Raw genomic sequence first — 16312 nt, 5'->3', positions numbered from 1 at the left:
TCAGCCAAACTTGCAGGGTTACTATAGAGAGATCTCTATTCGGGCAACTTATTTAGGCTTCCTTTATATAGGCAGTGGAAAGAAACAGGCTCTTCTAGCGACCAGCCCTTCAAAGGAACCATCCTTCAAAGAAAGACTCAAGTAGGCTGCATGGATGGTGGCACAGAAATACCCCTCTCTCTCCACTGAATAAAAAGGGAGTTTGTGAATGATTTTTCCAGATGTAGATACCACCTTTGGAGATGCTTTAAACTTCAGGAAAATTAGATGAATGCTATTCTCAGAGAGGGTGCATTTTATGACCCAGCACTCTGGGTGTCTACATGCCTTGAATAGCTCTGCGGTCTCTGCAGCACTGTCTGGACGCCGAGATGCCTTCCCCTAAAGCGACCGTAGCGCAGCAGTAGCTCGCTGTTCTCAGTGATGTTGTAAAAGGGCTTACTGATGTCAAGATACTCTTTAACGCAACTGAGAACCATTTCCACCGCTTTGCAGTTCTGTGAGGTTACGGCATCGCGCAGTGGAGCTACTCTCGTCTTTTTTGGGGAATGAATGCAAAAAGAAGGAAGGAGAGAGGGAGCAAGGTGCGGCTCAGACATCCCATGTGTTTCCCAGAGGAGAAAAGTCCTCGACCCTCTGCCAGCCCAGTGCCACAGAACAAGATGGTGCTCCAGAAAGGCTGGAATTGAGGTTTCTGACCTCAACCAACGCCTGTGAAACAACAAAACCAGTAACAAAACACCCCCCCCCCCCGACCACACAACCACAAATCCCAGCCCATTGAACCACACCATTTCAACAGCGGAGAAGGTCTGAGTGGCATTAATCTACGCCACGATCGCAGCCTAGGCTCCCGATGCAGACGGCAGAGCACTCCAGAGATTTCAAGCACCCAAGCCGGCAGTTTTGCTTGGCTTAAACACAGAGCCACTCTCAAGTGCTTGGCCGGGCTCTTGCCTACACGTTGAAGCAGCGAGCCCCGCAGTCGCACGAGAGGCTTTAACAGAACTGGAGGCTGCTGCCAGAGGGGTGGCCAGTCCCACCCTCCGCCTCTCCCCCAGCTCTCACCCTGTCCCTTCTCTTCCCCCGTGCCTACCAGTTGTGAAAGACCCCGAGCTATCTGAATTTTATGGGTTCCTCGTACAGGGCAGGTTTCAGCCACAGCAACAAGCCCCGGGATTGCTCCCACCATTCCAAGCACTGGTGTAAGGGACGGGATAGGAGGCTGGGGAGGAGGGAGAAGGTGCGACTTACCCCTCAGCAGCAGAGCGTGGTCTTGGAATGGGTGAGTCAACTGCGTAACCACATTTTGTTTTAAAAGACAGCAGCAACGGTAATTTTTAAAGGAATATTTTAAAGTCTGAGCTTTCCCGTTTTTCCCTTGGCTCAGAGGTTCCCCACCACATTGGGTTGTAGCTAGAGCTGCGCTGATTCCTCTCATTTTTATGTTTCTGCAACAGAAGAGAGAAGAGCAAGCCCTGCCCCATGGGCAACCCGCAGGCACCTCATCCTTGGGGCACCCACATCTCACCTCTCCTGGACTCACCCGCGAGTGCAGCACACCCTTCCTCGCGGCTGAGACACCCCCTCCGAGAGGAGGTAGTGCAGACCGTCAGGGGAAAAAGGTGGTTTTTCAATCCTAGGTACGAACCGGCGGGGTGCCCCCACAGATCTATCAGCTAACATAAAGCTAGAAACAATCTTTCACGGCTACATTTCTTGTGAAATATAAAAAAAGACATCAAAAGAAATTACGTCACTGATTTCAGCCTGGCACAACTAAAAATTACTACATCCTCAACCTCCTCGTGATAATTTTGCTCTGTCCTCTTCAAATGAAAACAACAGACAGAAATGATGTAATCTTGGCAAGCATTACTTTAATTCATCGCAATTTATTCTGTATCTCTTTTCTTCGAAGCAATTGTATATTGAAATGTGTGCAGACGAGGCTGTCCTCCAGCAGTGGTCTTGGTTTTTGCTGTCCGTTTTCGCATACACTCCATATAGATGGTAATATACACATACATACAGAGAGCGGTACTGGTGAAAAGCAAGCTCTTTATGAGGCTGAGTAATCATTAGATATCTTTCACTAAAAATGTGTGGGTGCTTCTCTATTTAGAAAGGGATTTATAATGAAGAGATGGACATCTACTGAATAGAGTATCTTCTGCAGCAGGATTTACACTACGCCTGGTTTTGAGGACTATGAGGGAGCTTTAATTCCCTGTAACAAATCTGGATCCAGCCTGGGATAATACTGAGACAAGATCAAATAGTGAAGATTGCTTGCGAGAGCTCCTTTTGTCCTTCCTTATAGTCCACTATCTTTTTAATTTGGGGTGGGGGTTTTTTTGGTAATAAATTGACACAGGGCTGCTGCAACAAGCTACATGCAAGAACATTTTCCTATCAAGTCTCATATCAAGACGGTATTTGGAAGCGCCTTGCAACCACCAGAAGAAGAGAGCTGAGATTTATTCTGCATGCAGTATTCGGAAAAAGAGCTGACCAGCCTGACAGTGCTACAACAGTCAAAGGCCAAATCCTGCCCCTTTCAACTTGGGTTGGTGCTTTTATCTTATAACTTTACTTGGGAAATGGAAATACGATGGGCAGACTCTTTATATGATGGATTTTAAGTCTAAACCTCAAGTAAAACCTCAGATCTTGTACATTTAAGTCATACTTGAAAGTGGTCCTTAAGCTCCCAAGCCTTTTAGATGTTTGTGACAGAGATACTCAAGAATGTAATAAAAACACATCAATTTTTACAGAAACCTTACTTCAAAAAAAAGGAGCAAAAATATGCTCATTATTTTGCTTAGCTTTTTATTCCATCGTTATGGCACAAGATAGAACTTAAAGACAACATCACTGAATAAGTCTTCAACTTCATTAAAATTAAGACTAATATGTTTTATAAAATTCTTTTGATATGATACACTTTCCCTTATCAAGTGATAAAAAGAATTTTCTCTAGAATACTGAAGTACATTGCCACCTGCTGGCCATAAACAATTTTGCAACTTAAAAACATCAGAACGTGTATAAAACAGCAACATTTAACAATGTAACATACAATTATTGAAGAAGTACTATTGACCCAGACTTTGGCACAATATTTATAGAAATGCAGCTGTGAACTTCTCCAAACATCATGTTCATTTCTGAAACTGTGACTCCCCTTCATGTGTGTGTCTGCATTTTTTTTCCCTTTCTCTAACCTTCTTAACGCTGAAGCTTTGTTATTTCAAAGGAAAAGCCATATTCTTTCTCATTTGTTACACACCTCAATTTATTGGGTTTCGTTTTCTAAAATTTGGATTCCAGTTTATTGTTTTAGAACAATACATAAAATCATACATTTATAAATATATATATTATATCCTGTATACATAACATTGGTTTTCCTCTAGAATGGGAGGGCAGACCTTTGCACTACATCCTTAGTTGGTTCAGGCACGGCCTTGCTCTTAGTTGATTCTCTGAACTGCTTCCTACCAGAATCTAAAAAAATATTTTTACAATCTTGTATCAAATTTTAATTTTGTTTGCAAATATATTTATAAGAAAAAAAAATATTTGGTATTTTCCCTTCTAAGCTCACTACTACCCTTATAAAATATATGGCTTTTCATGTTCCACTCTATTTTAGTGTCTTTCAATAGGCAGTGAAAAGAAGGACAACTTCCCCCTTTAACAGGTTTTTTTTTTTATATAAGCACAGAAACCAGCTTGTGCACTTTCTATAGAATTCCAATGCATATCACGGTAATGTAAGTGCAGTGATTTTAAAAAAAAGCAGTCATGATTGATTGACATCTGTATATGAAAACATCATATATGATTATCGTACAATACCCATTACAGAATATACAATCATCAAAACTGCAGATATATAAATACATTTTTAGCAACATCAAAGCAACAGTTTTATCTTATAAACAGCGTATGCATACCGAGTTATTAGACTAAAATTTTCATCTTGTTTTTTCTCAAAAGCTTGCTGAAAAACAGGAACATACTGTATTTGTAAATGGACTGCTTGACAGTGCTGTTAAGAAATTAAAGTGAACAAAGTTTAAAAAAAGTATACGCAATTCAGTTTTTTATAAAACAAACAAGCCCTCCCCGTTTTCCAATGTCACTGTTGTTTTCCTATGAGTCGGAGGCATAGGTGTGAGTAGCAGTTCTGCAGAGTCTGATCATACAAGCGTTTCTGGGAGGGCATCGGGGTTATCGGCCGATAACAGCTCCCAAATTTGCCACCTCTCCCTTTGCCAGTCGTGCCAGTCCGCCTCTGAAACATTTTTACTGTTCTGACTGTGAGGTGCCGTGGAATAGATGTGAGCCGCTTGGGTGTGCGGGGCCGGCCGCTCCTGCCTGGAGGTGGCCTGGTCAGGGGCTTTGGCTGGCGGTCCTCCAGCTCCTCTGGTCCCTGAACTTTTTTCTTGGCGTTGAGGTCTCCACAAAGAGTGCAACGTTGAAGAAACGCTTGATCGCGGTGACAACGCAGAGCTTGTTTTTGCTGGGCCTGGGTAGGGGGGTGGCGGCCGCTCTTTTCTATAGGAGGGCTTGGCTGCGCTTTGCAAACAACCCGCGTTCGAGTCACGCTCACCGAGGTCCTCCACACTGCTTAAAGTCAAGTGCTGCTCCGACTTGGAGTGTGACAGGTCTGAACTCCTACCGCCGACTTCCATTTGTGCGTTACTGCACACCCGAGACACCGCGGGATGCAGCTGACACTCAGGAATGGCAGCAGTCGTCTGGCTCCTTCGCATGACCTGCCTGCCGGTGTCCAATTCGGAGGAGCTGCCCTGCCACCGAGGAGAAGACATGGCGAGGTTCCCCTGGGAAAGAGAGCACTGTCCGGGTCGCAGCAAGCTGCTTTCGTAAATGTTCCCGTAAGAACCTGGGGGCCAGAGACGGAAAGACGTCAGTCTGCGTAATCATTTACATGGCATTTAACAAGTTACTGCTTTTCCCCTGCATCACGCTGCAGAAGAGGGATGGGGGCTTTTATCAGCAGGCTGTGCGACTGAAGGTGTATCAGCCCCACCGCCGGGCGAACCTTCAGGACACAGAGCGGCAGCCCTACATCTATCTGAACCATGTCTAATACATTACAAGATGACTCTAATACTTTGCTCTGACATAAAGCCTTGCAGCATTTAACATCTTTCAAATGCTTGAAAAGGAGGTGGGCATTTTAGTCTCACAATTCTTCTGTGAGGTGGGTGCAGAAGGGAGAAAAACAAAGGCAGGATGGGTCAGGGACTTGTTGGGACCGCACCAGCCAGCGGCAGGGTCAGCACCCAGGGTTGCCAACCTCACAGCCTCTGCTTGTACCACTGCGGCAGCCGCTCTCAAATCCCCACCGCGCGTCCACCTTCCAAGGACTTTTAGAAGAATATAAAACTATTTTTTGAAGTAATTTAAAACCGACTTCTAAAATCACCTTGCGGCAGTTTCAGATGTTGCCACATTTGTATAACCACTGCGCTTCTCTATTTTATTGAACAGTCACCTTTTAAAAGTTCAACTTTGCACAATGTGAATTCTCCTACAGGTTTCACTGTGATTTCTCAAAACCAAGAAATTGTTTATGTCTTTGCTAGATTTGGGCTTAAAACTTGAGAAATAACTGACCTGTCATAGCTGGATCTTTGCAGCCACTTTTCAGCGTTGAATGCCAGGTGCCCCAGATATCAAAATGATCTTCAGAGACATCTAAACAGCAGTAAAAGCAGGACAAAGACGATGAATCAATCCTCTTAAAGCCATTATTTAAAAACATACAAATGGAATGGTAAAACCTTACGTAAGGCATCAGAGTTGTTAGCATCTGACTTACCGTGCACCTAACACAAACATCTCAAACATATCTGTTGACAGTTACTTGCTGTTTCAGGCTCGAATCCTGTAATGGGATTCAGTAAGCTCTGTATGGGCAGGATGCCTGAGTTTGCTGAGAGAGTGGAATTTCCCTTACTGAAGTCAGTCGGAGAATTTGCACAAGAACGGGAAGATTTGGCCAACAGAAGGTAGTTCATGTGCTTTTTATGGGAAAGAATGGCAAAGCTCCCTCAGGCAGCCCCAGCCCCAGGGATCACTGTAAGGCAGGCTCTATCAACCTGCGGCATCGCTTGGGTCTTACACGGAAGTGCTGTCACAGAACAGAGATTTCAGGAAATGTGCCCATCAGGCATTGTGCTGCATTGTAACTGATTCATGCCTTTTTCTGATTCCATCTGGCAGTAAAGGAATTTCCTAATTTGTCATGGTCCAGTATCGTTGTGATGCGTATTAAAGTCCAAAAGATGGTTAATATGATAAAACTTCATGTAATTTCCTGTTCATAACTTAGTAGAAATCTGACCAAATTTTGAAACCTACTCAGAGATTTAGATACTGAATACGGAAGATAAATGCCCACTGGCATTTATAACGCATATAATTGAGATAATAGTCTAAATGCCATTAATTCCAAAGGGAAATAAGTGCCTAACCAGTACCTCTGAAATGAAATGGTTTTAAAAATATCACCAAACAGTTATCTGCATCCCTAAGCACTGAAAGTTCTTAAAATTTGGCTCACTAAATACACACTTCATGAATGTAAATTTTTTAAAATAAATATTTTTTCAATGAAAAGCATCCTGAAGTGCTGGTGAGCTATCAGTTTAAACCACAGTTCTTTACCGAAGAAATCATTCAGGTGTGCACTCCCTAGATAGCTACGGAAATTATGGATCCCTGCACTAGTTTTGTTAGGTGTGTAATTGGTAGCAGATGTAAAGCTGTGCAGCTCAGCTGTGTTCTCCAGTGAGAGGGTGTTGAGGTCATTCTTTTCAATTGGAGAAAATTTGTAGCTTCATGTCTTAAAGTCTCAGATTTTTCCAAAGTCTGGACCATAACCTTGCAGGTATTACAGTCCTACGGAGCAGGACTAGAAATCAGTCTTTGCCACACTGTCACAGACAGGCTGAAAAGCAGGACACACGTAGTTCTGTTTTCCTAAATAATAGCTCCAAGTTTTGAGAAATGCATCCCTGACGGCTGGCTGAGCTAACGAGGAGGATTGAGCACAGACCCTTTGGGCTCAAGACAAAAAAAGGATGTTGGTCAGTCATTTCTTCTAAGGTTATTTACACTATTGCTCCTCAAATCCTCGTAGCTGATAATACAAAAACGACACTTTCCAATAACTTCAGAAACCCCCATCAGTCACTGAGGTGGAGGAACACGAGCAGGATGTACTCTACCTTTTCCAGCCTGTGATGCAGAAGAATTCTCCTTTGTCTTAGGCTGCAAATGTCCAACCAGTGTGTACTGTTCAGGTACCTTGTACAGCTTCTCTGGGCTGCAGGCAACTTCTTCTTGCGTTGCTATCGGCGAGCGCTCAGACAGTACCGGGGAGTTGTTGTCATAAGGGGAGACATCTCCGCTTGAAGCTTTGTTGGAGTCTGTGGAAGAATGTCTTCCTCCTGTGGAGTAGGAACCTTCTGACCGCAGCATCTCAGGGCTCCTGAGAAATTTTGATAAACAAACTACTGTTAATAAAAAATGCTTTATGTTCACAGCTACAGGTGCAGTTTGACATCATACAAATGAAATCAAATACAGGAGTATGATCACAGCTGCTGAAATGAAAACACGTCAGAAGCAGTACAGAGGTGAATTTTCCATGAGTAAAACTTCTGCCATGAAGTGGCCAGCAGAGGCCACTAAAAATCAAAAGATGTTGCTGTCAGGAAGGAAAACAACAAAAACCACACAACCGTACAGTTCACCACAGGAAATTAAATAGTGAATCAATTCCTTATGTTACCTTGACAATTTAGCTTGTTGCAACAATAAATCTGTAGGCATGATAGTGAAGATTAGTTTGATGCTAAGCAGTATGCTAAAATCACTTCTTCCATTCTGAAGTACTACACAGTCAGGGAAATCAAAACCATAGCTCGCCTCTCACACTGTGAGAAAGATCCTCTTCTAGAGATGTCAGAAGGTAAATATTCTACAGGGGACAAGCAGATGTATCTACTGTACTTCTGATGCGGGCAGCAAATAACTGACTCTCCTGATAACTTCTGCAACTTCTTTTACCCTTTCACCTTTACATCACCAACAGCACGGCCTGCATTTAAATTTGACAAAAAAAGGGAAACAAAACCCCCACCAAAGTACAGCCAAGGCTCAGAGAGACAACTCTCATTTTTGAAACGTGCTGGGAACATTGAGGGAGATTTCTTGAACTATTACAATTCACTACACAGATCGGAGGCAGTCCATGAGTCACTGAACCTCCCAAAGAATATGTAGCTATACTCTGTAAACAAACGTAAGGTTTTTTTCCTATCGGTCCGCCCTAATTTATATTTCCATTACTCATTTTTCATTTCTCTGCACCTTGATCTTCATTTCTTAGATACTTCTCGTTTGCTTCTCAAGTCAAACGCTTTTCTCAGTGACCTCACGTTAATATCTGCTCTAATTGAATGTGATACAACAGAGGCTCAATCTTGTAAATGAACTGTACTGAGCATGGCCAGCCCTTCTCAGAATCAAATCCAAAGAGAGCTTGAACTGAGCGAGCACCCAAAGCACATTACTTGTTATGGAACAACAACCCTCTTTCCAGACAAATAAAATAAAACTGAAGAAAGAAAATAAGGGAAACACACAGTGGTAAGACAGGCTAGCCACAGCACACTAAATACTAGTACAGAAATAATGACAAAACTTAACACCACTTTCAAGCTGTTGGTTTTTTTTCCTCAGCCAATTACATATTGCATGTACCAAAACATAAAATATATACACTCAACATCATGATTATTATGTTATTCAGTATTCCATATTCTTTTTTTCTAGTATAAAAGCAACCACAAAGTGTTAGGAATGAATTAACTAAGTTTACTCTTTGGTAACTCCCAGCAAGAAATCCATCACTGAACTGATCCTGAACCTTAACTGGGGCCAAGTCAAAAAACCAGAGCTGCCATTTGGCAAAGTAGCACTGTCCCAGGCTTCCCAGTGTGGTTGGTATGGTAATCTTGGGGAGTCAATAAAAAAAAAAGTAAATCATGCCACAATTACGTAACTTCCCATATCAACTTCTCATCTGAAGATGAGTCCAATGGAAATTAATCTACAAGCAGCCACACACTGAAGAATTATGGTCTTTTAAGTATGTACAATTCTATCACAAACCTTTTTTCTCTTTTTTGTCCCTTACTCCTTTCTTTCTGCCCTTCTAACTTCTAAAAAAGCTTGTGCAGTGAGTGTGAGTTAAGATGAGATTTAAGCAATGTCTTGGGAATTTTAGAAGAACCAGAAGCATCTGAGAGAAAACAAGAGAAATGTTGGTATCTGTAGGTTTCCTATGACCAAATGTCTTTCTCTCCAGCTTTCTAGGCTGAACGTCACCTAAACCTCACCCTGCTAGCATACAGACATACGTAGCACTAACGGTGACACCAATAAGGCTTATCGCATGTAAATCTTTGCAGGATCAAAACCTAGCTATGTTGCACAGGGCAAACAGAGAGGTACGCCACCACTCAGCCATGGCAAGGTAACACAAGGAATAGGGGAAGGGAAATGGCAATGAAAGAATGTGGGAACATAAACTTGAGCTTTGTGAAACACTGATTTCATGTCTTACCTTGAATGATCTGTTATAGTCTATCTCTTCTCAAGACAGAGCTCCTGATAAAGATTTACTTGAATGGAAACTGTCAAGTCTTTGGAAAGATCCAAATGTTCAACTTTCTAAACTCATTTACAGTTTCTGCTAGTAAGCCCATGCAATTATATATATATAATATCACTTTCAAATTTGTTCAGAAAAAATAGTTTCAAAAATCAAAGAAGATGGCTGTGGACTCTGCCAATCTTACTACAAGAAACCATCAAAATGGATTGAATACTTCAAAGTTGGAAATTGAGCTCATACATCTGCAGCTTTACCATGCTCTTCATGAACAAAACAAAACACAACTTGCAAAAGACTTTGGCTCGCATCTTTCCAAATACACAATCAGTTCTCACATATTCCTTAAAACAAAACTTTTGCATCTGTTTGCTTTATGGTTTGAGTTCAGTAGCAAACAGATGCTTACTAAAATTCAAAATTAATCTTCACCTGGGTAGCTGTAAGATTCTCTACCCACACACTGGAGAAAAACTAAATTGGGAGGCAAATGTAAATACTGCACAAGATACCTTACTCGCTTATATGCAGTCTATTAGTAAGGGCAGATTATGATCTCCACAGAGAATAATAGAAGATCATGTACTATCAAATGTGAGCAATGGGAAGGCAAGTAAAGTACTTTCTAGTGGTTATGAACTATGTTAAGGGAAAGACTAAAAAGTGGTTATGTACAAACTGAAAGATTTGAAAGCTGCAGAAGGAACCTGTGCCACATGTGCTCAAAAATACTATTTCAGATTCCAAAACAAAAATCAACTACGCTATGAAGGAGTCTTGGGCTTTCCTTTTTAACTGGCATCCTTCTGAACAGATGTTATCCACCAGAGTCTACTTGCATGGGTGAACTGGAAAAACGTTAATAATAATAAATACTTCTACTGGGGATATTCCTACTTTTCTACTGGCATCAAGGTCATCAAAACAGAAAATCCCCTTCTGGTTTTGGCAGAAATCCTTTTCTGTTATACCTTAAAGCTTCTGAGTGGGAAAACAATTCTGTCTTACAAGAGGCAAATCATACAGAGTGTGATGGCTTGGCAGCATGCAGCAGTAATTTCCACACATATTTGAGCAACACACGTGCCACCAACAAAACAGATTATTATGGGATTATGATATGCTTGCTACTGTAACAGGGTAGAGGACTCAATGATTCAGGGAGCCTCTGCAGCTTTGAAAACTGCATTTATACATACTGTATGGCCTATTTTATGGCTTCATCTTTGTGCCACAGGTTAGGATGGATTAAAACCCATCACCACCCTCCAAAAACATTCGAAAATTCTATAACTTCGAAACATATTCACTCTAACAGGACTACTAACCATGATAAGCAATAAATAATCATAAGAAACAGATTTTATTTTTGTGTTAATTTAAAGATGCTTCATCTTACAGCTGAAAACCCCAAATTCCATTGCCATCAAGCCAACATATAAAAAAGTTGGGAAGTCATCCACAAAAGCACACTTCATAATTGCTCCCAATGGTAATTAGTGCTTTACCATGAACGACTTCCATGAACTCCCTGACACACTATTCATGATGCTCAGCTCTTAAGAGAACTAAAAGATGAGGAACATCTGATTTGTCCTCCTCTGGGGAGGAAAAGAGATTGTGTTTCCTCTGTTAGATCAGAGCCAAGAAAGCATTTGTAATGACATCAAAAGCAGAGATGTGAGGGCAATTACAGAAGCAGGACCTTCAGAGCAATTAATATGACATTAAAGTCTTGAAGTTGATTCCATACACTATGCTATGCAGCCTACTAGCTCTTCTGATGAAGATCGTCTCAAAAATATATAAAGTTTTCTGTTTCACGGATCCAAATTTGGATCTTGACCAAGGAAATTTCCAAGAGTAGTAAGGATGTATTTTGGAGGCTCATTTTTATCAAATCAAGACAAACATCTCTTTGTCTGCTGTCTCACATTTCTTACAGGAAAAATAACCAACAAACATGTAGCCTCAAAATTGAGATTATGTTCTGAAATAGATTAATCTCTTAAGAGCATCACACCCCTAGCAATAACACAAGCAATATTGCCTCTAATTGCCTGGAATATCTTAACCAAGAAGTTGCAATCACAGTGAAAACATATCTCATTAACATTAAGAAGAAATCACTTACATGATAGCAGAGTAGAAGAAAAATGACAGATAGTAAGTTTTTCTTATCTCAGTGATACTTCACCTGCCCATTACTGAAAATGCAATAAATTGGTACTAGTGTAGCTGTATGTTCCTATTTGGTTTCATAACCTTTTCTTACAAAGCCCCTTTTGTCAGTTGTGACCAGCTTTGCACAAAAGATCCATTTTCTCCTGTAGGTGTTGTGCTGGCTGAAAAGTAAGGAAGCTCAAGGAAAGGTCAATTAACTTAAAGGAAACAGGATCTAACAATAATCTGTCAACATCCACAATGATTTGCGACAAATTTATGCTCAATTGATATGTGTAGCCACATGTGAGATACAATTTTATGCCTTTATATTATATAGACGGTGAAATCCAGCATGAAGGTTTTTATTAGCTTGAGTTAGAAATAACACGATCATTCCAAACTGAGGGCTTAAAGAAAGAAGTCTCTCCAGACTTTATCATATGTCATGTGATTTGCAGTGTCTTTCCTAATTGTGGTCTTGGCTCACGGCAAATGTGAAACAAGTGTAAAAGTCAGCTAATGTACCTTTAATTATCCTGCATTTATTGTGATCTAAATATACACATGGTTACTTGTCAGTCAGACAAACTAACTGAAATTGTTTCACGTCTGTGGTACACTAAGAAAACACATAGAGACAATTACCACAAATCAGACGATCTGTGATAATTTGCTACTGCATGTTATGTGTTCATGTGGTTAAGTCAACAAACTAATAAAATCTTTTACAACACATGATATATTCTGCACGTATTTTTTGTTTTTAATTTTTATAATTAAAGAAAGCTTTTTCCTCCATTTGTTAATTATACTATTTCTTTTATACCTCTTCCTTTAAAGCCAGGCACACTATGACATTACCTCCAACTATACAACGTTCAGAGGGAGAGAAAAAAAATCATAGCTAACTGACTGTACAAATTCAATTTTAATTATATTCTGAATGCACTAGGCACTTTCCACACACACAGGAAGACAAAGTCCAATCTATCCCAGAGAGTTTAGAGTCTAGGAAACCTCTTAAAAATTACTTAAAGCAAACTTGTCAAATTTTGTGATTTTGGGGTCTGACATATTGGGATTCATTAGAATAAAGGCAATGACTGTGTGTCCCATGAGAAAGCCAGCAATCCTGTTAATCTGAATGTACAAACTCATAGCATTAAGGCACACGGGTGTAGGCATGTATACACCATACACAAAGTTGAAATATATTATGTATCATAACTGCAATAGTGACCAGTGTGATTTTTTTTCTCTTCAGATCCTTCACAAAGCATACAATTAAATAATATCCAAAGAGTCTCCATAAACCTGCTGTTGCGGCAGTTGACTTGCTTACAACGTCCTATGTGTATACAATAGGAAAAGAACAACGAACGGTTCAAACGGCTAGCCGTGATTGTGTTAAGGCACTCTAGGGTGTGTTTCAAGGATAGTGTAATACACACCTCCTGTTACTGAAGACTACAATAAACCCAAGACATGAACCAGCAGATCACTAGAATACACCCTGTCAGATAATAGTGCACTAAATATTTTTATGTACATGTCATTCTGTTCTCTGCAGCAGAATGCAATCTTTCCTCTGAATCGGGAAACAAGATTTGTCTTTAGAAAACACTGTACAAGAGTCATAATTTCTTTGGCAGAGTCTGTGTAATGGGGAGGATATTTCTACTCCACTGTAGACAGTGCAGAAGAGCTGTGGAAAAACCAGAACCTTTTGAACACTTCCAGTGGGAGATAGAAATTCCCAGCAGAAACAGGGATGATGAAAAAACAGATTACTCACGATGACTGGGAAGCTTTCCTCCTCAACAAATAGTCCACAACATCTGGGTCAGTCTCTAATAGGCTAATAAGCACTTCATTCTGTAGGTCAGGGGGAACCTATGAAGACAGCAAAAAATAGTTGGGAGATTAATATCCTTTCACATACACTGATTTTGTTACTATGCTTAATCTAAAAGACCAACTACAAGTACATTTACGGAGAGTATATAAAACAAATACTCAGAAGCTTCCACTTAAAAGAGAAATTTCATGTAACAACAGGTGAAATAAGACTAAAGATGACTTTGTACAATGTCAAATGCTGATTACTGTTGAATAACCCACTGTTTTCCAGTATTAGATCTGATAACAACAGTGGGATTACTCATGTATCACAATCTCGAAAGCTCCAGTTTAAGGTCCTCACCTTACATCCCTATTCAAAGATCTGGGGACATTTACAAATTTCCATTGCAAGCAACTGCACTTCTCTGCTTTTAGAAACAATGTGAAATGTAATTACACAGGAAGGAGAATGTTTCTTCACATGTTCTGTGGCATTTGATTTACTTATGTCCTTCTCATATGGAAATTTTGCGGCAACTGTTCTATCTATGAAGTTCTTCAGTTGCTTCATTTCAGTGAGAGCTGCCAAAGGTAAACATTTTTCTAAATGAAGTCTTATAAACATTTAGCATTCAGGTATCCACATGGCCAAATCCTGGGATCTAGAAGCATTTAAATTCCTGCTTATGCTCAATCAGAACTTGAGTAATTACAGAGTTCATCTGTCCATAACTCAGGTTTACAAGTGGGTCCTGCTGGATCTCCAGCCACTCCGACTTTGCATATTAGCAACAGGCTCAGCCAGAATTTGTGTCACCTTCTTTCGAGTTTGGCCTTCTGATTTGTTAACTCTCTCTAGTGCACTTTATATGGAGATGAACCTTCAAAACACTTGACAGCTTCAGCTGCTGCAGGATATAGCAACATCTCCTGGGCAGGTAGCAGGAATAGCACTCCAAAACCTGCCCAAGTAAACTTTGTGTTTCCACCTGCATTTTACATGAGTCTTATCAATTCTTAAGTGAGTTTGTCCACATCACAGTGGAACATTCAACTCGGCCTTCAAAGCACTGAAACAGATGAAACCATCTGAGAAACTTGAACTAACAGCCCAGGTTCACTCATGACGGATGGAGCTGAAGGCAAGACAATCACAGCAAGGGGTCATCAACTGTGCAATATGCTTCTGGATGCAATTTGTCAGAGCCTGAATCTCTTGACCTTCAGGTCACACTGCATGGGCCATTTGTTCTCCCTGACATTTCCTGAGAAATAGGAATAGAATTACTAATAGATTCCTCAGGGGAATACCTCAGTTTGGGAGGTATTTAGGGAGTCAAGTTACAGAAAAGGCATGTTTCATTAGAAAAGGAAATAATTTGAAAATAAAGGAAGATACACATCATTTAATTCAAACTGATCCAAAATCTCTATGAAAAACTTGTGTGACCACATACTCCTTTTTTAAAAATTGTATTTAGCCTCTACACTGGAAAAATATCTTACTGATAGTCATTGATACACCAGTCTTTAAATAAATTCTCTTCTCTTTATAGGAATACATTTTTGGAAACCTAGTGTGCTGTAACTTCTCTGTTTAGACAGCCTGTCTATACAGTAGAATAAACTCCAAATAAAGTTTAAGGGTAAAGGAGAATCCATGTCTTTCTGTATGTAACTCACTATTCAGCTTTATATCAAGTTGATAAACTTGTAAGAATCTACTGAGAGGACTTTGTCAGAAAAATAAAAATATGTTTTCCATTATTTAAAAAAAAACAACAAACCCCAAAACAACACAGTCTTTCATTCCATAAAAATGAATCTGAAAAAGTTCCAACAGGAAGTTCAGTTCCAACTGAAAGCATCTGCAAACCCCAAACCTAACAGTTCTATTGAGTTATAGGACTTTTATCTGAGTGAATGAGGGCATATTAATCTATGATCCTTCAACTGGATTTGTACTGATGGTCTCCTTGCAGCTATCTACTGGGTTTGGGGTTTCCTCCTGTGCAGAAATTTACTTCAGTTTAGTTAACTAACTTGCAAGTGTAGAAAAGATATGCATGTAATTATAAACTTACACTTACAGAGAACTACTCTGTTGGTATCTCAGGAAAATGTTAGAGAGCTGCAATAACTATTATTGAATTAATTGTTTAACTGGCAGTTGTGGCTGAGTAGATGGATGAGAACTTGAAATTCAGGGACAGAAGGGAAGCCAAGGCACTGCTGAAGTAACAGCTGTTGCAGCTGTTGGGCACACACTGGGATGGATCAGAGGGCTCCAGGGCTGTCAGGACTTTCAGTAGAGGAGGAGATATTCTGAGATTTTGGGGCTGGGTGCTACATAAGAGTCACAGCTATTAAGACACAGAAGGGTGGAGGGACCCTTGAAGTGTCTCCTTTGTGCTGCTCCGTGCTACTGATGTGGCACAGAGAGGCAGCATGTGCCTGCCTCTGCAGTGGGGAGGCCACAGTAGCCCCTAACAGTAAAAATAAGACATTTCAGACACTATGTAGTGCTTCTTTGTGGCAGGGCTGGATGTGGGTGCTAGGAGATGAAAATGCATGACCAAG

The 16312-nt window shown here is 40.5% G+C and overlaps 1 protein-coding gene across 8 annotated transcripts in view; it reads right to left on the bottom strand.

Annotated features, from left to right (window-relative positions):
- Positions 1 to 2818: 2818 nt before the first annotated feature.
- ARHGAP6 (Rho GTPase activating protein 6) overlaps positions 2819 to 16312 on the bottom strand; it is a 338919-nt gene continuing 325425 nt past the window's right edge. For all 8 annotated transcript variants that reach the window (XM_052773837.1, XM_052773828.1, XM_052773831.1 and 5 more), the window contains 4 exons: positions 13686 to 13783; positions 7272 to 7534; positions 5656 to 5736; positions 2819 to 4918 (listed from right to left, as the gene is read on the bottom strand). In XM_052773837.1, coding sequence (XP_052629797.1) covers positions 4212 to 4918; positions 5656 to 5736; positions 7272 to 7534; positions 13686 to 13783 — 1149 coding nt within the window. In that variant the 3' untranslated portion in view covers positions 2819 to 4211. The remainder of the gene's footprint in view (positions 4919 to 5655; positions 5737 to 7271; positions 7535 to 13685; positions 13784 to 16312) is intronic.

The sequence above is a fragment of the Harpia harpyja genome, chromosome 22 (genome assembly GCF_026419915.1).
Source record: "Harpia harpyja isolate bHarHar1 chromosome 22, bHarHar1 primary haplotype, whole genome shotgun sequence".
Taxonomy (NCBI): Eukaryota; Metazoa; Chordata; class Aves; order Accipitriformes; family Accipitridae; genus Harpia; species Harpia harpyja.
Note: the sequence above shows the minus strand (reverse complement) of the source record. Positions and strands in the feature narration are given on the sequence as shown.